The sequence below is a fragment of the Peromyscus californicus genome, unplaced genomic scaffold, assembly GCF_007827085.1.
Source record: "Peromyscus californicus insignis strain IS unplaced genomic scaffold, ASM782708v3 Scaffold_3__1_contigs__length_106647218, whole genome shotgun sequence".
Lineage (NCBI taxonomy): Eukaryota > Metazoa > Chordata > Mammalia > Rodentia > Cricetidae > Peromyscus > Peromyscus californicus.
This window is the reverse complement of record NW_026294551.1, coordinates 4,141,795-4,165,101: the sequence shown is the minus strand read 5'-3', so window position 1 is coordinate 4,165,101 and position 23,307 is coordinate 4,141,795. Positions and strand designations below refer to the sequence as shown.

Below are 23,307 nucleotides of genomic sequence, written 5' to 3'. Positions count from 1 at the left end.
CCTTTGACGCTTGACAGTGTCTGGGTCAGAGTGGTAAAGGGCTCAGTGCACAGGGGATGGACAGATGGATGGATGGGTCGATGGATGGGTGGGTGGATGTATGGATAGAAACATTGATGGGAAAGCAGCTGGGTGGGAGGTGAGTGAATAGAAGCGTGGATGAGTGAGTGGGTGGATAGGTGGGTAGATGGACGTGTAGATGGATGGGTAGATAGATGGTTGGATGGATACATGAGTGGTTGGGTTGAGGATGAATGAAGGAGTAGATGAAGGGGTAGAAGGAAGGATGGGTGGATGAAGAAGTATGTAATAGATGGAAGAGGGACAGATGGGTGACTCTATAAGACACTGCGTGCTACAGGTGAACACAAAGATGAATGTAACTCAGCCCGTGTTCTCAGACAAAGGAGAGAGGAGATAAGAGTCTCTGGTAACTTTAGTGTGGGGTAGAAAGGAATGGTTCAAGTAGCTGTTACCGCAGTGGATGGACGTGGTAACAAAGCCCGGCACAGGGGCAGCGCTGTCTCACTGAAGCTGGAACAGGTGAGGTGGCTCTCATTAGCTCTCTGGTCTCCATCTACTCAGCCTTGCTCCTTCTGCTGGGGGTCTATCAAAGACACCCACTTTCCAGGTGGCAAAGCAGACGTGTAACCCATCTGCCCACTGACACATGCTGGCTGTAATGTGTTGCGCACACATGGGAGAGCTCCTCAGAACTCATGTGTCTACCATGTACCCTTGCAGGATGCACACAAACACACAGCAGCCTGTCCCTGTTGGCCTAGGGTGAAGATATCACCAGTCCATATGGACTATAGTGCAGGGGTTGGTGGCACTCTGGTCACCTTGAAACAGAGGACAGAACATAACAGGAATCAGGCTTTGGAGCTCAGTGAAGACAGCCAGCTGCTCTTGGGTCAGGCCATCTTGGATGAAAGCTAATAGATTTTGTGGTCATTAGTACACTTGTCATCTGTCATCTGAATAAAATGTTCAGTGAGGCCTCCTCTCTCTCCCCTCCACAAAGAGCAAGCAGCTTCCAAAAGACCCCTCCTCCACAACCCTCTCCGCCTCCTCCCCCGGGGTCTCCTTACCACAACCATGGCCTGGATTCTGACACCAGCATCCTTAACAGCAGCATAGCGCTTGTTAAGATTGGCTACCCTTCCGTCCAGGTCCAGAAGGGCCTCCTTCTTGTTGTCCTTCCTCTCAAACAGGGGGTTGGCTGACCACTCCTGTTGGCAAACCACAAGACCGGCCCTCTCAGAGATGATACACTTGGTCTGGCCCCTCCTCCGTGTTCTCTGGGACACAAGCCTCCTTGTCTCTTGCCAGCCTTTCCCTGTACACCCTGAGCACCTGTGCCTAACTTCCTGAGCTAAGTTCTTGAGGGGCATGCCATTCAAGTGAAAACTGAATTCAAAACATAAAACAGTCGTGAGTGGTGACTTTGCTCTTCCATCTGTTTTTAAGTTTTATTTTTTATTTATCTGTAGATGTGTGTGCCTGCTTGTCTATATGTACACCACATATATGTAGTCCCCACAGAACAGAAGAGGGTATTGGGTCTCTTGGAACTAGAATTAGGGGTAGTTGTGAGCCACTTGATGTGGGTGCTGGGAACAGAACCCAGGTCCTCTGCAGGAGCAGCAAGTACTCTTAGCTGCTGAGTTGTCTCTCCAGCCTCCCATTTTTTGTTTCTATTGTTGCTGTTTGTTTTTCTGAGGAAGGGTCTTCCTGAATACACCTGGATGGGCTTCAAGCTCAAGATCCCCCACTTCAGCTTCCTGAGCACTTCAGGATGAGTATGCTTAGCTCAGAGCCGCCTTTCCCCCAGGCCCTGCGCGTGCATCTGCGTGTGGGTGCATGGGTGCTTAAAACATAATAAAATTATACAACTGAAAATTTATGGGAGGAAAGATTTTTTAGAAGACTTTCTGGTGTGGGGAGGATAAAATGCTTGCTGTTCAAGCATAAGGCCCTCAACTCAGATCCTGTGTAAAAGCTGGGTGCTACGGTGCATGTCTGTAAGCCCACTGAGGGGCCAGAGCTGGGGGGGGTAGCTGCTTCCTGGAACTCGCTGGCTAGGCAGACTAGTCAACTGGTGAGCTCCAGGTTCAGGAAACCCTGTCTCCAAAGATAAGATGGAAAGCTATTGAGGAAAACACCTGACATCAACCTCCATTCTTCACATGTGCACACACACAGACACACACTTACATATGTATGTACACACACTTGCACACACTAAACACATGCACACTCACTCGTGCTGTGGGATGGTCTGTATGTGCTCTGATTGGTCAATAAATAAAACACTGATTGGCCAGTGGCCAGGCAGGAAGTATAGGCGGGACTAACAGAGAGGAGAATTAAGAGAACAGGAAGGGAAGGAGGAGACACTGCCAGCTGCCGCCATGACAAGCAGCATGTGAAGACACCGGTAAGCCACTGGCCAATCAGTGTTTTATTTATTGACCAATCAGAGCACATACAGACCATCCCACAGCCACGAGCCACGTGGCAAGGTATAGATTTATAGAAATGGATTAATTTAAGCTGTAAGAACAGTTAGCAAGAAGTTTGCCACGGCCATACAGTTTGTAACCAATATAAGTCTCTGTGTTTACTTGGTTGAGTCTGAGCGGCTGTGGGACTGGCAGGTGAGAGAGATTTGTCCTGACTGTGGGCCAGGCAGGAGAACTCGAGCTACACACTCACAACTTCCCTTTGAACACAGCCACAAGTGTTTTTCAAGTTAAGGCACAGCCAGCCCCCACCCCACCACCGCCCCAGCACAGGCTACTGAGTGCAACCGTGTGGAGCTGAGTGAGTTCTGCAGAGTGACTCGGTTCTTTCTGCTTTGGGAGCACACGGACCTCACTGTCCAGAGCATCGGGTGGAGTTCCCTGGCCACCCATCACATAGCAGCACCTCCCAGAGGCCTCCACGTGGCCCCAGTGCCTCGCCCTTGGCAGCTCACTCACCTGCATGGCCTGTCTGATTCCTTCTATGTTTTGCTTGGCTTTCTGCATCCGATTCTGCAGATTATACAGTACCTCCCGCATCTCCTGGATGTACTGAAACACGCCTGCAACACAAAGCACAAGCAATCTGACCCCGGGAAGGACCCGGAAAGATGCACACTCTTCTTGGATGGGCTCGGTGCTCCGCGTCCTGCTCTAGAACATGAAGCCAGAGTTGCCATCATGGCTTCCCTGGAGTGAAATGGAGGAACTCACTCACAATCTGCCACTATGGTGGTAGGTTGTCTTCACTTTCACCCCAGGCTCCTGGGATTGAAGCCCCTTCTCAACTATGAATGAGCGAGGAGGCGACTGGGCACCTGCACAAAGCTGCCAGGGCCTGGGGAGGAGGAGGAGGGCTATGCTCTACGGCAGGAGGGTGAGGGAAGAAATGTAGCCACTTTCTGCAGGAAAAGGGGCCTGCGTGTTATAGACGTGGTGACATTTGGTCCCACCTTCCAGTTGAGACAGTGGCGCACGGTGAGGCTGGAAAGGCTGCTGAAGGCACAGCGAAGGTCTCAGGAGGAAGGAAGTAGCAGAAGGTGGCTCATCAAGACCTCAGGGGACACCCAGGGTTGGGGGAGGGGGAGTTAGGGTCATGGCTCCGTTTGCTGGTGGGACGGAGGGAGGGAGGAGAGCCTGCCACTCCACATCCGTCCTCTCCTCCAGCATCTGCCTTGAGCAACAGAGACCATATGTCTTCTCTTCTGACTTACATGAGGAAGGCCAGGCCTCCAGGGACCCCATCTGGAAAGGGCTGGACCCTCAGCAGCTCCCCAGGGGTTTTGCCCAGTTCTGTGAGTGACATGGGCAGGCTTTGTGGCCTGAGCAAGAAGATGGATGACCGTAGTTCAACCGACTCTCTGGAGCCTGGAGGCGGACGTGTCTACCCCAGAGCATCAGAGGACAGGTGCCGCACACACATAGACTCTCAGAACAAAGGTGACCTAGTTACCTTCGCCATTCCAGAACAACGTCGTCTCAGCGCTCAACAGCTTGACATTAATGGCTTCCAACTCTGACGTGATCAGTGGAAATTCCACCTCCATCACCGTTGTCTTTATCTGCAGAAGAAAGGCCATGGAGTTAAGAGTTTGGTCCCAAATCTCGAGTCTAAACTACCTGGGATTTAACAGCATTAAGGAGTACTTATAAATGCCATCTAACTTGCGCGCCGGGGCTGGAGAGATGGCTCAGTGGTTAAAAGTGTGCATTACTCTTCTAGAGGGACCCGAGTTCAATTCCCAGCACCCACGTTAGGTGGCTCGCAAATGGAACTCCTGCTGCAGAGGATCTGATGCCTCCAAGGATACCCACATAAACATGGTACACACATGACTGAAAATAAAATCCTAAAAAAGAAACTGAATTGTATTTCAGGTGGCTCTGATTTCTCAAATCATTCTTAACCCAAAGGTTAAGCATGTTCTTCATTCCTCATTATACATGTCATGCAGCAGAAAGAATGACGGCAGGGCAAACAGATGTGTGATGGACGCTCTGGCTGCAAAATCTCTTCGGGGTCAGGAATCTTAAGTCTGAAGTCCAGTGATGTCATGGGGGAGCTGGGGTCTGGGAGAAGTGGTGAATCTGTTTGCCACAGCGTAAAGCCCGCTGCTTCTGCCCCACTCTGCCTTGTGCACCCCAAAAAGTAGTTGATCCCTGAAAAAGTGAATTCACAAAACCAAACGATCAAAAGTAACCAAGAAGGAGCCATCCATCAGGGTCTGGCCGTGACACACAGGACAGTGACTCCTCCCAGTGGCGGACCTTTCCCTGGAGGATGAGTCCTGAGATAATGTCATAGGGCCTCTCACCAGTGTGTCTGTTACCAAAGGCTGTGGGTGGGTTTCAGGGGAGCCCTATATACTAACTGCTGGCTTCTGATGGCTGTCCATGATGATGCTGTGGGGCCCCAGCAGTCTTCTGTCCGGAAGAGAAGGTTGCTGTAGAAAAATCTTTTGCCCTGGGTACAGTCCACAGACCTGTTTATGCTTACCACCTCTCTTAGTGAGGCTTTCTATTGCCATGATGAAACACCAGGACCAAAAATTCAGTTGGGGAAAAGGGTTTATTTGGCTTACACTTCCACATCAATGTTCATTATGGAAGGAAGTCAGGACAGGAACTCAAGCAGGGCAGGAACCAGGAGGCAGGAGCCGCTGCAGAGGCCGTGGAGGGGTGCTGCTTACTGGTTTGCCCTCTATGACTTGCTCAGCTTGTCTTCTTATAGAACCCGGGACCACCAGCCCAGGGATGGCACCACCCACAGTGGGCTGGGCCCTCCCCCCTCCCCCCTCCCCGCTCCCCCATCGATCACTAACTAAGAAATTGCCCTACAGGCTTGCCTACAGCCTGATTTTATGGAGGCATTTTCTCCATTGAGGTTCCTTCCTCTTGAATGACTTTAGCTTGTGTCAAGTTGACATGAAACTGTCCAGCACATCAACCTATGGCTTCTACTGCCCCTCCTCACCCTGTCTCTGTGCTGATCCAGTTAAGTCAGGACCATGTGCTTGGAGACAGCCGACGTGAAACCTGTGGTGCTGAGGAAGTCCGTGCAAGGCAGAGTCTGGCATTTTAAAGGTGTAGTGTAAACAGGGAAGTCGAAAATATAATGGAAACTTTCATCTCGTGTGTGTGTGTGTGTGTGTGTGTGTGTGTGTGTGTGTGTACGCGTGTGTGCACGCACGTGCGTGAACATGCACGTGCTCACGCGCACGTGCATCTCAGTCAGAGGACAGCCTGCAGGTGTCAGCTCTCTCCTACCTACTATGTGGATCCTGGGGATCAAACTCAGGTGACCAGGCTCAGGAGCAGTCGCTTTTCCCACTGAGTCATTTCATCAGCCCTCTATTATTATTTTTTGAGCCAGCGTCTCACTCTGCAGCCCAAGTTAGCATCAAACCCACAGCAATCCCCCTGCCTCCACCTCCTGTGTGCTAGTCCTATAGTGGGTGGCACTTTTTGTTTTTCTTTGAGATATGGTGTCACTCTGTGGCCTAAGCGGGGCCTGAACTTACAGCAGTCCTGCCGAGTCTGCTTTCTACATGCTTGGCTCACCGATGTGTGTCCCTGCACCTGACTGGTCACTCTGCTGAACACACGTCAGTTACAGTTCAGCCACGGTCAGTTCTCTGCTGGATGGAGTGTGTGTGTGAGCGTGTGGTGTTTCTAACCCGGCTCTCTTTTTCAGCTTTGGCCTTTTTTATCACCAAAGGGAAGTCACACGCAGAGGTGCCCCAGGCTCCTGCAGCCTCCCTGGAATCTGCTCACACTCTATGCCTTCGCTTCAGTGGCACCTAAGGCGGCATCTATGCCTGGCGCTGTCAGTGCTTGGGGTACTTGGGCCGAATGGAATTGTAAGGCATCTCTCAGCACGTCGCCTCACAGCAGAGGCGGCACTGGGCATTCCTGCTGCTCTTCCCGTTGCAGTCTGGCACATCTGTGTACTCAGTGCTGTCTCCGCACATCTGTGTACTCAGTGCTGTCTCTGCACATCTGTGTACTCACTGCTGTCTCTGCACATCTGTGTACTCAGTGCTGTCTCTGCACATCTGTGTACTCACTGCTGTCTCTGCACATCTGTGTACTCACTGCTGTCTCTGCACATCTGTGTACTCAGTGCTGTCTCTGCACATCTGTGTACTCAGTGCTGTCTCTGCACATCTGTGTACTCACTGCTGTCTCTGCACATCTGTGTACTCACTGCTGTCTCTGGCACTTAGCAAGGGGCAGGTAAGGGTGGACCCAGTAGGGTGCCTTCCCAGTGTGGGTGGGCCTCATCTAGTTTTTGAAGTCATCAGTGGAACAGATGCTGAAATGGGAGGAATTTGCTCCCTTTTCCTGGCTCACTCTCTGGGACATCTGGTCACCTCTCCTGGCATTGGTCTTGTATTTGCACCTCCAGCTTCCCTGGTTCTCAGGTTTTAGGCTGTCTGAATTACACGGTCCCTTCCTGAGGCACCGGCTAGCAGGCAGTGCATTGTGACATTCCTTTATCCATAACTGTATAAGCCAATTCCTTGTAATTAATCTCCACATAGACCACCGTCTCTCCTTGGCTCCACTTCCCTGGAGAGCCTTGACCAACACCTGAACCATTAGCCCAGGACAGTGGTGGCCTTTAGAAGCTAGAGAGGCCCAGCAAACAGATCCTAATCCGCAGCACTCCCACAGCCCCTCAGCTGGCACCTTGCCCTCTATAGTGGAAAGGTTATATACTTCTGACCTGGAGAACTGCAAGATGATAGGTCTGTGTTGTCCTGGGCTGCTTGGAGTGTGACACTAAGTCAGAGCAGCAGCAGAGAGCCTGCCAGTGCCCGTCCCGGCCCTGGAGTGTGGTGCTCAGTCACAGGAGCAGTGGAGAGCCTGCCAGTGCCCGGTCTGGATCACAGTCCATGGCTGGGGGACCACGGTACCTGGCCTTGCTTAATACCTGAGCAATGCAACTTAGAGGCTTAGCTCATGGCTTCCCAAGTTTCATTCTGAGGTTGGTGTGATTGTTTTGGGGCCTGTGGTGAGGCAGACGTCTTGGGGGTGGAAATGTGAAGCAGAGGCCATCTCATGGCGATCAGAAAGCCAACAAGAAGGAAGGAGCTGAGGCCCCAGTACTGTCTTCTGTGTCCTCAATGTCCTGTCTCCCTTTCACAAGGCCCACCTCCTGGTGGTGCCATACCACCCAACAGCACCACAGGCAGGACTGAGCCTCCAATACACGGCCAGACACTAACATTGCCTTTGTCTACAGGTAGAATTTAGGAGTAGGGCAGGCACATGAGCTGCCTGCTATGCCCCATGCCCACCATTCACTGACAGTTTCTGTCTCTGCTGCCAGAGTGGACTATCCTCAAGGCTCATCAGTGCCTGGGACTCTTATTTGTAAGTGAAGCCTGTGCTGGGTCCCCAGATCGGAGGGACGAGGAGAGTCAAGGAATTCTTGACCCACAAAGCTGAGGGTGATGGTTCCTCTCCAGGGACCTCATGTAGCTTCCTCATCACTAACTGGGAGACTTGTCATTCCCATCTGGGTTCCCTCCCTGACTTTACCAAGTGATGGATTTCCCAGTCCCTCAGCCCCTCCCTGACTTTAACGGAAGGAATGGAAGTGATGTGGGATGATGTTAGTATTATCCAAAAGCTTGGGAATTTCCAAAACCTTTACAAAGAATTGTGCAAGGTTAGCCAGAGCCCAGTAAGGACGGCTTACGCAGATGACGCTGTGAGTCATCACCACCCCCGTAGCCTCTGGCACGTGACTAAGGAAGAGTGTCTTGAGGCACATTTGAATATGTGAATGCCCAAATGTGGCACACACATAAGACAACAGCTGCTCACCTCATTGTACCAGCCAACAATGAGCTCCAGGTTGCCCACAAACTTCCGGAAGGTTTCGTTCTCTGAGAAGAGCTTCTCCGCACTCCCTGGAATCTCTTTTTGTTGCTGGAAGTTCAAATATTTGACCTCTCTCAGGACTGCCACCAACTAAAGGGCCAGGGAAGAGCAGGGAACCTGTCAGAAGGTGACCTCACCCATGGGCCCGCTGCCGCTGGCTTTTCACAGCCAGGGAACTCCACGGTGGGTGGGAAGTGGCGCTGGCTGGCAGGCTCTGGATGTCCTCACCCTACTGAGTGGAAGCGAGCCAGGGCAAGCTTGGCATCGTCATCGTGGGTGGATAGTGTCATCAGTCTCTTATCCTTCCCCCTGCCCCAGACTGTTAGGAGGTTTCCCTTGGGGCTTCCCCTGGCTCCTCTCTCTCTTCCTCTTTCTCCCTTTCCTCACACCTGCTCTGACCACGAGACTGACATGGCAGCCAATACTGTTGTCCCCACCCTATTCTCATCAAGACCTCAGTGAGCTCCTGCAAGCCTTGGCTCAGGTCTAACTGCACCTGCCCCCTTCCCCCAGCCATAGTGACACCCTCTCCATGTCCCTCCTAGTTCGTTTGCCCGGGGCACTTGAGGTGGTCTTCTTCACCTCTTCGCTTGTGCTAACTGATTATCCTCTCTCTGCTCACTCCCTCCCCACTTCCTTGACTAGGGAAGCACCAGGAGGGCAGGATGGAGGCTGCGGCCTGGCTTCACCAGGGTGTACCAAGCACAAACATGGCAGTGCCCAGCCAGTGTGTTCTGAAGGAAAGAATGGATTTTAAGAAAAGGAAAAACTTTTCTCATCTGGTTCTCTCCATGCCTTCCTGGTGTCACTGTCCACGTCCAGACAGGACAGGTCATGCAAGGCAGTGCCCGCAAGGACCCGGCCTCACTTCGCTTCCACCCACATGCACACCTGAACTGCCTGGGTTCAGCCTTGAATGCACCATCCTGGCTGGCCCATCTCTCTGGGTCATGCAGACTTTTAATTTTCAAATTCATGTTTTCTCCTGGGATCTTGAGAAAGGCAGACAAGCTTTCCAAAGGGCGGCATAGGCCCCAAATCACAGCTACTCAGAAATCTGAGGCAGGGGGATTCATGACAGAATGAATCAAAGCCAGACGGAGCAACTCAGTGAGACCCTGTCTCAAAGTAAAGTAAAAGAGGTGTGGGATGTAGCTCAGTGGCAGAACATGTGCCTAGGAGGTGTGAGGTCCTATGTTTGGTTAAACCAAATGAATACAAATAAAGAAGACTATCTTAAAATATATCCCCCCCCCCTCTCAATGGTAAGGATCATGGATGCCTGGACTCTACCACTGAGCTATACTCCAGTCTTGAAGACATTTCAAGCATGCTACCATTTCCTCCAGATCTCGAATACTTAAAAACACTCAACAAAGCTGTAGGTGCCTGTTGCACACACGCACGCAGCCAGCCACCTCCATGAACGCTCACTGCGGGTGGTGGAGCCAGCCTGAGGCATGGTGAGCCCAGGCTTTCCCCTCCCTCTCCCAGCTGTGTCTCCCCCACCCTGCCAGGGCACCCACCGCCTTGCTAAAGTTGACTTGGATGAGGCCGGAGAAGGGGTCACGCTGGATGAGTGGTTGCCCCAAGTTGAAGTGGCAGTCCTGGTCCACACCTTCCACCCACTGCTTGTAGATCTTCTCCCGGCAGCTTCTCAGTAACTCCATCATCTCATCATACTTCTCATAGACTAGCTTGGCCTCCACACTGGACATGACCCTGGGTCAGAGTTGGACAGAGCAGTGAGGTGCCAGGCTTCACCCTGACATCACATTCCGGGGCTTTTCTTTTTTTTTTTGGTTTTTCGAGACAGGGTTTCTCTGTGTAGCTTTGTGCCTTTCCTGGAACTCACTTGGTAGCCCAGGCTGGCCTCGAACTCACAGAGATCCGCCTGGCTCTGCCTCCTGAGTGCTGGGATTAAAGGCGTGCACCATCACCGCCCGGCTATTCCGGGGCTTTTTAACACACCCATCAGCTGCTGCCAGACCTCACCTTCCAGGATGACAGAGTGAATGTGCTATCAGATGATGGCTGAGCCACACATGAAAGAACAGATATCTGTGTTCTTAGTCTTCTAGTAGCCCCATGAGGCCGGACAGTAGCCCACCCTAGGAGGCCGGACAGTAGCCCACATTGCAGTAGCCCCACCCGGCCACAGCTCTGTTAGGAGTTCACAGCTTCCTTTCCAACTTGGGGCTGACTAGACCAGAGCGCCACAGAGTGCCTGCTTCCCCAGCATCAGCCTCCGTCTGTGCACACCTGCAGCACCCCAAGTTTGCTGCAGAGCACCCCCCTCCACAGTTTGCCTCAGAACCCCCACCAAATTCAAGAAAAGGGGTCTAGTGATGCCTTCGCTCTGGCAAGCATGGCGAAGAGCCTGTTTGGTCCCAGCCGGCTGGAAGGTGCAAGGATCAAGGTGGACTGGCTCCCTCCCTGCAGCCAGGATTCACAGGCTACCGGGGCCCTTCCCAGCAGGGCCTGGGACTCACGGGTGATCAATGTGCTTCAGGTGCTTCATGGACACCTCAAGTCTCTCCTGAAGCTCCAGGCTCCACTTGAGCTGCCCGGCCACAGGAGGCATATTTTTGTGAATGGGTGGTATCTGGCCGTCTTCGGAGGCTGCCATCTGGGCATCGTACATGAGCTTGGCATTGTCCAGCTCAGTGTTGAACAGCTCCAGCAAGACCGAGTACCTGGGCACCACCTCAACAAGGATCAGGGGCCGCTCCAGGAGGCCTCCGCACATGTACAGGAGCTGTGGAGACACAGGAGGAGGTGTGCTGTTGCCAGAGTCCGGGCTTCCAGCACCGGCCCTGGGATTGGCCCCAACTTGGGGTTATTGGGGCCATTGACAAAACAGGCATGACTGAACTTCAGGACTGAGGAAACACAGGCTTTGTTGAAACAAACTCCACCGGAGTCCTTCTCCGTGTGGTAGCCGTTAAATGGAGCCTGTATGATCCCATTCTGCCTTATGTGGTGGCACCAACATGGGAACCAGCAGAGACAGCTAAGTCCGGAGCTCAGGAGAATGGACTCCAGACCTAGGAGTCACATACACACAAAGAAATAAGGGAACTGGGGAGTGGTGGCGCACGCCTTCAATCCCAGCACTGGGGAGGCAGAAGCAAGAGGATCTCTGTGAGTTCAAGGCCAGCCTAGTCTACAAAGCAAGTTCCAGGACAGCCAGGACTCTGTCACACAGAGAAACCCTGTCTCAAAAAAAAAAACAACAAAAAAACAAAAACAAAAACAAAAACAAAAAAAAAAAAAGAAAGAAGAGATTAGGGGTTGTTCACAGAGAGGGGACAACATAGGGTCCCCTAATGTCTGAACTCACCAGGTGTCTGAAGTTTCTAGGAAGCACCTAGAAGTCCCGAGGACTCCCCTAACATTCCCCTAGCAGGCACTCAGAGGCCTACATGGATCTTAGACTGACTTCAGGTTTTGGTTTGGAAAATATGACCATCACTAAAAATGACCTTTTAAGACCACAACATGACCCGAGGAAGGGAAGGGTCTCTTCAGTCCCCTGACAGTAGACTGGAGTGATGTGGGTCTGTAGAGAAACAGGAGCTGGGCATTGCAGCAGACTCTCCTCCGAGGTGACCCAGAGGTGTCTCTCCTGTAAGAGGCTGACCTGTGACAGCTGGGCAAACGGCTCTAAGACCCTCATCACAGCTCTCTTCCCGTCCTCTTCCCTCCTTTCCGTACAGACTTTTTGGTCTCTGATTTTAGGGACAAAAAGTCCTTTTACTTTCTTCTAGGAGGAGGTCACATGGACAGTGCTCTAGAACTCCCCAGGCCAGGTATGACATGCTGATGACAGGGAGACCTGGCATCTGGAGCCTCAGATCAGGGACAGCTGGAGGTGACTTCCAAAGGTCTCCCCACCCAGGACTGTTTTTCTAACTTAGCATCACTGTAAAGTGAGAGTTTGGAAAATGACTGAATACAGAAGCAAACCCAAGTTCTCATGAGGAAGTAAGCCCTGGCATAGGACATTTTATCATTCTGGGATGAGTGAGGCTCCACCCATCAATGGCCCACCTGCTTATCACAGAAAAAGAACCCGTAACATGTGGGCATTACTCATGCGGGTGGGTGGCTCAGCTCATGCCCGGCTGAGAGACTTCATCCAACGTGTTCCTCTTCTTTGAGACCTCAGAGACTGGGATGTGTATGGTGTCTCTTCACGTCTTGGTCAAGGGACCAGATACTCAACTTCTCTGGTGCAGGAGGCCGTGGGAGTATACAGTAGGTGACAACTAGTATTTAACAGGTTAACCCACCAGACCCACCTGATAGGGAGCCCCGCCTGGCAAAGCCGTGGAGCTATTGACTGGAAGTGACCGGTTTCTCCTATCTGTAATTTCTTTCATGTGCCACTTAATTTCTTCCCTAATATCAGCTATGGGTATTTCCCCACTGCTGGTGTGTTTATCTCATAAAATATTCTATCTTTGGGTACACATATATAGCTGTGGATGGTCAGGAAGATGATTTCTGTTTAAGCTGTATAGTTCTGATGAATAAAAATAATACTAGAATATTTTTCATAACTGATACAGGAAAGCAACAATATTCTCAGCCACAAAGACAGCTAATTTTAGACTTCAGAACATATTCAAAGTAAGCTGGTTGCCCCTGGAGACAAATTCACAAGGGTGAATTCCCAGGTGTTTGTCACCGATTCAAGGTCAGGCTTGAAGCAACTTCGTCAGACATAACTCTCTGCAGTAATTGACTTTTTGCACGTAGTCCCAGCCTCAGTTTATGTTACAGGCTCAAGGTTCAGCCAAGTGTTTACTTCTGTCTGGGAATCCTCACCAACTTAGAGCTATGTGCATGGCCAGGCGCTACTCAGTGGCCAGTCAGCACGACCTCCCTAGCCTGAGAAAAACTGTGTGACTTACCATGTGTTAGGAGAATGGGTTGGGACCTGAAAATGTAACATAATTGTCAGAGTTTGCTTATGAGAGGAGCGACAGTGTAGAGAGAGGCAGATGTGTAGAGCTCTCTAAGAGCTGTGCAGAGTGTGAGTGTGTGTGCTGGGTGTGTGCAGAGGGAGCTGAGGAGAGAGGATGAGCAGCTAGACAGGAGAGATTTTCAGGAAGAGATTCTGAGATGTATGTCTGTGTAAAGAGCTGGGCAGAGGTGAATGTGTGTGTGTGTGTATAACAACTGCCCCCCATCCCACCTCCAGCAACAACAGATGAGGTTCCTTTTTTGATTTAACAAGTGTCACTGCATAAATTCTTTAACCACATTTGTGGAGACATGGCATTAATTTGCATTCATTGCTACTTCTCCTGAAAGCCCAAGCCAAGCAATCCTAGACTTCAGTCACCTCTGCATCTGTGGGACCCCCAATGTCTCTGCATTTGCACTTGGTTGAGCAGCGTGGGGCAGGTGCACCTGGCTCTGCCAGGGAGAGGTCTTGGTGCACCAGTTTGAGAAACTTCCTCAGTCTCCAGCTGAGACCCAGAAACCCAGCCCTGACAATAGAGGGGTGGCCATTGCCCTGGGATGCCCAGGCCACTCTGACTACCTTTGGGGCTGGCGGGGGTTGAGGGGGGAGGTGACCTGCATTGAAATACAGGCTCCCAGACCCAGCTCGGTATTCCCATGTATCTCATGTGCCTCTGTGGTGCTTTCCTAGGGGTTGGCCCTACAGTGATGGACAATGTCACTTACCTTTGCAGACGACTCGATGGAGCTGCAGTCGTCAAAGGCTTGGCAGAAGATGGTAGCCAGCCTCCTGTCCAGGTCTTGGATTTTGGTCTCAAAGTCATTGTAATCATCGTCAAAACTCTAAAAGGAAATGAAGCGTGGCAATAGACAGGGAGAGCCGGTAGTGGCCGTAAACCACCAATAGGCTGCGAGGCCTCAAGGATGAGTTGAGTGAAGGTGGGGCTGGCTGCATAGCTCAGCAGTGGAGTGCAGCCCTGGGTTGGACCACCAACACTGCCATCTCCCCATCCCTGACCCCAGGTCCTGTCCCTGCATCTGCTCCTTGGCACAGGGACCGCAGCTTCTGTACTTCCCGTGACAGCTTAATAGAAGTCCTGGAGTACCTGGGACTACCCGTCACTCACTCCACCCACCGTCACTCCACTCCTTGGTCCAGTGACAGTCCCTGCCCACGGACTTACCGAGTCTCCGGGGTCCAAAGGGTCGTATTTGCACTCAGCAAAGACCTTCACCAGCTCAAAGACCTCATCGTAGATCTGGGTCACCAGGTTCCCCAGGATGTTCCCTCGCACGCCCCCCAGCTCAATCTTCTCCAGCTTCAGAAATTCGATGGCCGTTTTGTAAAGATTCTAGCACAAGGGAGGAGGAGCGAGAAATCCTCTGTTTGGTCCATTCGTCTCCAGGGTCAAAGCCAAGGGCCCTAGGACCTTCTCTGAACCAGCAAGGAGAGCCCTTGAGGGGCACCCCCAGGGACGCCACTGCAGGGTGCACATGAAGCATGCAAGGGGCATGCTGGAGTGCACATGAGGCATGCAAGGGGCATGCTGGGGTGCACATGAGGCATGCAAGCGGCGTGTGTGGGGTGTGCTCTTCAGTGCCTATGTGCTTCGCAGCTGTTTCTAGAACAAGGAGCAAAAGTGTGTGTGTGGGGGGGCCTCCCCCAGGAATCACCTCTACATTAAGAGCATGTGGAACCAGGGGGGATGAAGCCTGGAATCTGGTCCAGGCCCCACGTTGGCCAAAGAACCTTTCTAGATGCTCCAGCCTCCACTTCCTCAGCTCTGGAAGGTGCTAGGAAGTTACCAGGGTCTCTCAGGCTCTGGCTGAGCCTCAGGTTCTCTGTCCCCTGGAAAGCATCCCACACTGAGAGGGGTCGGATGCCTGGTGGACACTGGTACCCAGGTGCTCTTCCATGAGGATCCCCCACTGCCCAGCTCTCCCCAGCTCTCCCCAGCCATGGTAACTCCTTCCCAGAAGACACTTCAGGATCATGCCCCTCACATTCATGCCCTCAGCTGATGTGTCTCTGTGTGATATTGTCTCCACAACAAGGTCCCCAGTGTTTCTCGAGGACAATGAGCAGCATATGTTACTTCTCTCCCCCCTCCTCCTCCCCCCGCCCCCTTCTAGAGTCAGGGTCTCATGTAGCTCAAGCTGGCCTCAAACTCACTGTATAGTTGATGACCATCAACTCCTGATCCCTCTTCTTCCCAAATGCTGGGGTTACATTTGTGATCTACCGCACGCACGTAGTGGAGCTGGAGATGAAACTCGGGGCTCTAGCAGAGCAGTGGTGGCGGCGCACGCCTTTAATCCCAGCACTTGGGAGGCAGAGCAGGTGGATCTCTGTGAGTTTGAGGCCAGCTGGTCTACAGAATGAGTTCCAGGACAGGCTCCAAAGCTACAGAGAAACCCTGTCTCGAAAAATCAAAAAGAAAAAAAGGAATAAAAAAAAAAAAGAAAGAAAGAAAGAAACTCGGGGCCCCGTGCAATGCTAAGCAAACACTGTCAGCTGAACCACAACCTTGTCCTCTTTCTCGTGGATTGAGGACCATGCACCGGAAGTTGAAAGCCAATCACCTCATGTAAAAGGTTTGAAGACAAAAAGCAAGGTGGGGTGGGGGGTGGGGTAGGAGTTAGGGGAGGGTGAGGGGTGGGAGGGGTGGGGGAGGGTAGGGGGTTTGGGAGGGGTGGGGGAGGGTGGAGGCTCAGCTGCTGGAAGGGCTTCCTGTGCTAACATGAGGACTAGAGTTCAAACCCCCAGCACCTGCATAAAAATCGGGGCACGCAATGGGGGTGGGGGCTAGAGAGGTGGCTCAGGGGTCAACAACACTTGCTGCTCTTTACAAAGGACCTGGGTTTAGTTCCCAGGACCCACACAGCAGCTCACAGCTGTCCTTAACCCTGGTTCCAGGGGATCTAATGACCTCTTCTGCTTCTGTGGGCACCAGGCATGAGCATGCTCGCATGCTCGCATACACACTCACGCAAACACACACACACACACACACACACACACACACACACACACACACACAGAGGCAAACACACACACAGACAAACACTCATACACATGAAAACATCTGTGTGAAGTCTCGTGTGTTTGAAAACCCAGCACTATGAGTGTAGAGACAGGAGGATTGCTAGGGCTCGCTGGCCGTCCACCTTGTTCCAAGTTCAGAGAGATCCTGCCTCAAATGAGTAAGGCAGAGCAGGATAGATGTCTTCTGGTCTCTACCCAGGCATAGGAGCACATGCACACGCTCACACGTGTGTTCACCACACACACAGTATGTTAATTATACCGAGGCCCCTTGTCCTACCCGGCTGGAGTCTTCTCGTCCCTCCTCCCCAGAGGAGACCATCTTGACGCATTTTTGAAGTCTCACTTGACATGTGTCACTCCTGTCCACACATGCAGGGGTCCAAAGTCTCCCTTTGTGCTGATTTTGTGCATTAACTCTGCCTTTGGTTAGGGGCGGCTGACTCCATTTTCTTTTCAGTTAAACAAAGTTAGACTTTGATCATGGCCTTAGCTAGAGGTCAACTGTTTTGACTGGTTCTTCCTCAATAATCTTATGAATTACACATTGTAAATCGTTTCCATTGTTCTGAGAACTGACTGACCATGAGCTGTTTCGTGGTATGTTAACCATCTGACCATAAACCCATAACAGGTACCTTTCCTATGATCACAAGAATAACTACAAAATTCTACTTTCAATCACATGCTTGCTTGGTTAAAGAGACTCCTCTGCCTTTGATCTGGGCCGTTTTCATTCTCCTACTATGGCAGACTGAAAATATGGCCTGGCCATTAACAAATTTTTGCCTCTCAGTATCTAGCTCGATGTTAGCCCCTGGTTTTCGACACCACAACCCTTGGCTGCTGGCTTGCTGACCATGGCCACTGTATTGGCTGGTGAACAAGACTGGTGCCGAGGGAGAGGCGGCGGCGGCGGCGGCGGCGGCGGCCGGGCTTAGGCGTGGGGGTTGCCTCACTCAAGGACAGTTTCCACGAAGGTACAGGAGCTTCCATTCGCTTAGAATTTTCTAACTGGGGATGATCCTGGAGCTGTTTGGTTTTTGTTTTCCAGGGCTAAGGTCCAGAGTTAGGAAGCCCCATGCATGCCGGCAGGTGCTCTCCTGCTGAGCCCAGCCCTGGAAGTCTGTTCTGAGGGACTTAGAGGCAAAGATGAATGGAAATCCAACTCTACCTCGATGGTCTGCACGCGGTGGACGAAGGAGTTCATGCGTGAGAAGGCGAGGGATGACGGGAACTCCCACGGTACAGGTGGCTTGTCCTTTTAGAAGGGAGAGGACGGGAGAGGTGAGGGAGAGAAGAGGCCATAGTTACTTCAGCTAGTCCCTCCCGCCCACCCGCCTGTCGGGGTGGCACTGATGTGGCCCGGTTTGCTGAGACCCAGGCTCTGCAGGTCTGCAGGCACCTTGAAGAAAAGCTTCATGTTCGCACAACAGAAGTCGTAGGCATTGAAGAGCTCCTTGAGGACTCCCACGGACAGGGAGATGCTGCTCAGGACCTCCTCTATCTCACCCTGCAAGCCCTTCAGCACCTCGTCTGGGCTCAGGTAGGTTCTAGTCTAGACAGGAAAAGACAGGCATCCTAACTCATCCTTGATGAGTTCTCAGGAGGGGTCCTGGCACAGTGGGTCCTGGAAGAGGACCAGTCCCCCTGGGGCTCATCTGGTGTCAAGACTACAGCAAAAAGGGATTTTTGCCCACCAAAGATCAGGGATCACCAGACATGGAAGAGACACGGTGTTCTCCTGGTCCTATGGATAGGCTGTAAGCATGATTTTAGTATGCTCTGATGGCCTGGGTTACAGTCCTTCAGCTGGGGCTAGTGACTGCTCAGACGGCACTTGTGAGGAGGATGGGAAAGGCAAGTGTGTGTTGAGGGTTATAGGAAGTGGCTCTGTGCAGCATTCTGCCAAGTGATGGGGTGCTGGGACTCCCGGGGCGAGGGTCCTCCTTCCTTCCTTGCTCCTGATAGGGTGCTGACTAGTAAGGTACCCTGGGAAAACGCTCAAGAGCCACCTCAGGCTTGGCTCCAGCTTGGGGCCTGAGGATGCCCAGACATAAGAAGGATGGAGTGTGGGGGAAGACCAGGCCGGGGACAGTTGTCACCATTTCAATGATTTGGTTGCCGAACTCCCGAAGGATGACGATGACCCTGGAGGGCGTGTTGTAGTGCTCTGAGGTGGCCCAGATGAAGCCGACTGTGCTCAGCACCTTGACGATGAAGCTGGGGAGCTGGGATAGACAGCCCAGATTGCTGGAGGGGCTAGCCTTTGCTGCTGAGTCCCCACCTGCCTCTTCTCACAGAAGAGGATCCCAAGGGGGAATCTGTGCCAGACAACCGCCCCGCTGAGGGCTCTATGATGCCCTGTGCCTGCCTCTCCCACCCACCAGTGGGCTCTCCCTTGCCCACATACCACTGTGAAGTCAGCCTGCTCCATTTCCTCCAACAGGATCCGCAGGGGCTTCAGATAGAGGACAATGTCATTGGCTTCCTTCAACCCTGAGCATAAGGGACAAGGAGGTCAGTGCTGAAGGGAGCCAGTGAAAAACGCGCCTCTCTGGGGGTTTTAGCCTCTTCCCCGGGAGTGGGCTGAAGAACCGCTCACAGGGGTGACAGACCCCCAGGGTCAAAGACAGACAGTCCACACAACCCTCCCTTACAGGCCCAGTGGCTTCCTGGATGGTGTCTGGCTCACCTTGGGTGACGTTCATGTAGACATTTTGTAGGGCTGGCCAATAGCAGCTTTTGGCTTTTTCCAGGATCTCAACTATCTTGTTTACCTTGGGTCTGTTTAGCTGAGGACAGAAGAGCCACAGCCTCTCAGCCCAGCCCTCAGGAGAGGTTGACTTGGGGCTGCCAGGGCTGAGGAATGTACCCGGAATGTGTCTTGGGGTCACTAGGAGGGCCACACCGAGCTGCCTGCTGCCCCCAAGTGGGCCAGCAAGGACTCAGCTTCTGGGTGGAGTGAGAACCTACCTGCTCATGGATGCACTGCAGGTTCATGAGCCGGGTGTCCCAGAACTCAAACTCCACACGGGGCAGTGGGTGCAGGCCATCCAGCAGGGCCTGAGCCGAGTCCTTGCTCAGCACGTCCCGGATTTGATGGGACCAATCGATGATAATGGTCTCGATGGAATGTAGGAGTGAGTTGTCCAGGGAGGAGGGGATCCTGTCAAGTGCCAAGTCGGGATGATGCTCTTGTGGCCACACACACACACACACACACACACACACACACACACACACACACACACGGACTGCCTCGAACCCTGTGCCATCAGGGAGGAGACCCACCTGTCCCCCACCAGCAGCCTGCAAACAACAAACTCCAAGCTGCAGCCACTGCCACAACCACCACTGTCACCACCACCACCACCATCACCACCATCACCACAACCACCACCATCACCACAACCTCCACCGTCACCACAACCACCACCATCACCACAACCGCCACCATCACCACGAGCAGCATGTCTGGTCTCATGTCCCTGGCATGATCCAACCATCTGAGGGAGGCTGAAGATATCCCCCATCCCCAGGGAACAATGCCTGGAGCAAAGAGGAATAGGACCTTTCACAGAAGCCCAAGGGGCCAGAGACCCCAGAATAAACCCCACACAACATGGCCTATATTGGGGGGGTTAATAGACAGTCCCTGAAGGACCAATCAGGATGAAGCCTAGGGGCCGTCATTCAATAGGTGTGTGTGAACAAGTTCACACAGGTAACTTTTTCTTTTTTAATGGTTTCACACACAGGGCAGTTTAAATGGCCAGGATGCCTTAAGAGTCCCTTGACCTCTGGATGCCACAGCCTCTGTACCTTGACTCACACCTGCCTGTCAAACAGCACCCCCCTACTCCCTCTACTGCCTTCAGCATGGCATCTCAAAGCCAGTGTGACTACCTTTTGAGCCATACAGTGACTACAGTCACGTGCAAATGGAGAGGAGACGGGATGCAGGTGGGTCCCCTCCTGGGTGTAGACACTACTGGATGACTGGAGCTGGGGTTCCCAGGGACTCCAGTACCTACTCCCCTGTCTTGTGTCCGCTACTGAAGATTTGGTGACCTCCCACACTTGAGCATCTCATGAATGTCAAGGCATAGAACCAATCTGCAGTTACGTCTGTAGTTTGAGGTCATGGCTCAGATTCCCCCACCCCCGTCCCCCACCCCCGGCCTACCTCTCCATGGATTCCAGTGTGCCGTCCAGGCTACCCAGGTGCTCTGGGATAGGCAGCAGAGTTTTCCCCCTGATCTTGCCTCCCATAACAAACATCTCATTCTTCAGCCTGTGGACTTGTTTGACGATATCTTCTGAGACCACCCGGGGCCAGCCATCCATGTTCTCACTCTGGTTTAGCAGAGAATAGAGGACCTGAAAGGAGACATGACGATGACTGCCTGGCTCTGTCTTCTGGGGGATTTGGAAGACCTCTGTGTCCATAACCATGAGAAAGCTAAACCTTTCTTCTGGAGATGAGGCAGCTGGAGTTCTAGGAACAGTGATGGTCCAGCTACCTGTCTGAGTGTCTGAACCATCACCGAGAGGTGGTGTCCACCACACACCTTGGAACCATAGGGCATATGCCACACCCCTTGCAGGAAGTTTAGGATAAGGACTAAGGGAGGCTGGGTTATGTCCCTATGCTCATATATATAGTCCCAAAGACTATACATAGCTGCAGTTGGAAACAGTCGTGTGTGTGTGTGTGTGTGTGTGTGTGTGTGTGTGTGTGTGTGTATCAAACACACACGAACCCATGCAGTGGTGTGTGACCATGTAGAGGTCACACAGGTCAGTGTGTTTTCCAACTTTTTTTTTTTTTAAGATTTATTACGTATACAGTGTTCTACCTGCATGTATGTTTGCATACCAGAAGAGGACACCATATCTCATTATAGATGGTTGTGAGCCACCATGTGGTTGCTGGAAATTGAACCTCTGCAAGAGCAGTCAGTGCTCTTAACCTCTGAGCCATCTCTCCAGCCTGTCTACCTTTTTTGAAGCAAGGGCTCTCACTGAACCTGTGACATGTATCGTCTGGACTGGCTGGCCAGCATGTCAATGGATCCTCCTGTCTCCACCTCCCGGGGCTGGGATTACAAGACACCATGGCCACACCTCGCTTTTTATGTGGTACTGGAGATGGGAACATGTGCTCTTACGTCTGTGCAGGAGCTGTCTCTGTACAGCCTCACATGGTCTTTAAAGAGGCATCAGGTAAATTAGGCCAGTGGGTTGAGCCCTAACCTAGTAGGACTTGGGTTCTTATATGAAGAGATCAGGACACAAAAATCCGTCCCATGAGGGAACACAGGGAGAGGTGACCATCTACAGGCCAAGGACAGAGGTGTGGCAGAAGAGGGCCAGCTGGCCCCTGACCCGGGGATTCCAGCTTCAAGAGCATCTGGGACTACACATGGCAGCTAAATTGACTGTGGTCTGCCAGGCTCCCCACTCTCAGCTTCTAGGCCCTGCTGAGCGGCCTCCTGGCTTCCCATTTCTCTTTGAATAAGCACAGGCAGGGTCTCAGGTCCTTGTCTGTGATGACTGGCAGGGCTAAGTAACCCAGCCTGCTGGTGTGGCCCACCAGAGACTATCCCTACCCCATTGCACCTGCTGAGGGTGAGGATGAATATGACAGCAGCATAGAGGTAGAGAAAATACCACACCATTTGCTCTTCTTAGTTCAAAGTCTCGGAGCTTGGGAAATTATCTGCTGGTTCTTGGATGGCCCACACCTGTGGCTACAGCAAGATGGCACCGACTACTGCCACTGAGAGAGGCTGGGACTCCTGACTCCTCACTTGGAGCAGGTCTGTCTGCATTTCCAACCAGCTCTTAGGTGACATCACTCACTGGGCACTCACTGTCGGAGCAGCAAGGCCTTGGGTCCCTCACTCAAAGTCCCTCCCAAGCTCAGCTGCTCCAGCCTCCCCCCTCCCCCAGTCTAGACACACATACCTCTTCCACTACAGCAATCAGCTGCTCCACAGGTGTGGGGCTGATGTCCCCATAGAGGAGGTTGGTCTTGTAGTTGTCCTTGGTGATGGTCTCTGGCTTTTTCCTGATAAAGTAAGCTCCTTTGGACTTGAGGGACTCTGGGAAGCCCAGGCAGGGGATGATCATGCCCGCAGGATTGAGTGTCAACACCAGCACAGGGATTTCTACTTTGTCAAAGAATTCTGAGAACAAGGCCACATTCTCCTCAGCTCCGATCAGTTTCCCCCACTTGTCTGCCTTGAACTTGAGGATCATAAAAGACACTGTCTCCAGATACTCGATTCTGGGATCCGGCATGATTGTCGTAACCACCTTTCCTTACGCCACAGACCTCTGTAAACAAACAGGTGCCCGCTGGTTTCTGGAGTCCCAGAACCCCATAAATCTCCATCTTAGCCAAGCTGGTGAAAGGGGTTCATTGGCCTTTGTTTTTATCTGTGGCCGGGCTTTTGACAAGGGAGGGGTACCTGTTCCTGTCCTGGTGTGGGGTCATCAGGTAAATGGTGTACACTTGTGTTATTGTGACCACAAAATTAAATAAGCTGGAAAAGACAGAGAAGGACATTCGGGTAGGGTGGATGAGAAGAGGAAGTGACCACGTCAGTGTGGGGGTGGGGGATGGGCAAGGCAAAAGGGGAAAGGGATGAGGGCAGATTGAAAAGAAACTGAGGAAGTTATCCAGGACTGTTCCCTGACCTCCATATATGGATATTTGCACCTACACACACACACACACACACACACACACACACACACACACACACACACACACACACACACAACTTGGGCTCCTCCGGAGCTCTGTGTTTCAGCCTGTTCTAGAACTGGCCATTGCCACTGTCAGCTTTTGCAGGC

The 23,307-nt window shown here is 52.3% G+C and overlaps 1 protein-coding gene across 2 annotated transcripts in view; it reads right to left on the bottom strand.

Moving 5' to 3' along the window:
- The window catches only part of Dnah17 (dynein axonemal heavy chain 17), a 122,233-nt gene extending 99,484 nt beyond the window's left edge, over nucleotides 1-22,749 (bottom strand). For both annotated transcript variants that reach the window (XM_052755897.1, XM_052755898.1), the window contains exons 1-16: nucleotides 22,414-22,749; nucleotides 20,630-20,823; nucleotides 19,417-19,609; nucleotides 19,136-19,235; nucleotides 18,854-18,939; nucleotides 18,546-18,671; nucleotides 17,846-17,998; nucleotides 17,615-17,701; nucleotides 14,579-14,746; nucleotides 14,121-14,237; nucleotides 10,913-11,178; nucleotides 9,947-10,142; nucleotides 8,364-8,510; nucleotides 3,982-4,090; nucleotides 2,988-3,091; nucleotides 1,095-1,235 (exon numbers count right to left, since the gene is read on the bottom strand). In XM_052755897.1, coding sequence (XP_052611857.1) covers nucleotides 1,095-1,235; nucleotides 2,988-3,091; nucleotides 3,982-4,090; nucleotides 8,364-8,510; nucleotides 9,947-10,142; nucleotides 10,913-11,178; nucleotides 14,121-14,237; nucleotides 14,579-14,746; nucleotides 17,615-17,701; nucleotides 17,846-17,998; nucleotides 18,546-18,671; nucleotides 18,854-18,939; nucleotides 19,136-19,235; nucleotides 19,417-19,609; nucleotides 20,630-20,823; nucleotides 22,414-22,749 — 2,523 coding nt within the window. The remainder of the gene's footprint in view (nucleotides 1-1,094; nucleotides 1,236-2,987; nucleotides 3,092-3,981; nucleotides 4,091-8,363; nucleotides 8,511-9,946; nucleotides 10,143-10,912; nucleotides 11,179-14,120; nucleotides 14,238-14,578; nucleotides 14,747-17,614; nucleotides 17,702-17,845; nucleotides 17,999-18,545; nucleotides 18,672-18,853; nucleotides 18,940-19,135; nucleotides 19,236-19,416; nucleotides 19,610-20,629; nucleotides 20,824-22,413) is intronic.
- Between the last annotated feature and the right edge of the window lie 558 nt (nucleotides 22,750-23,307).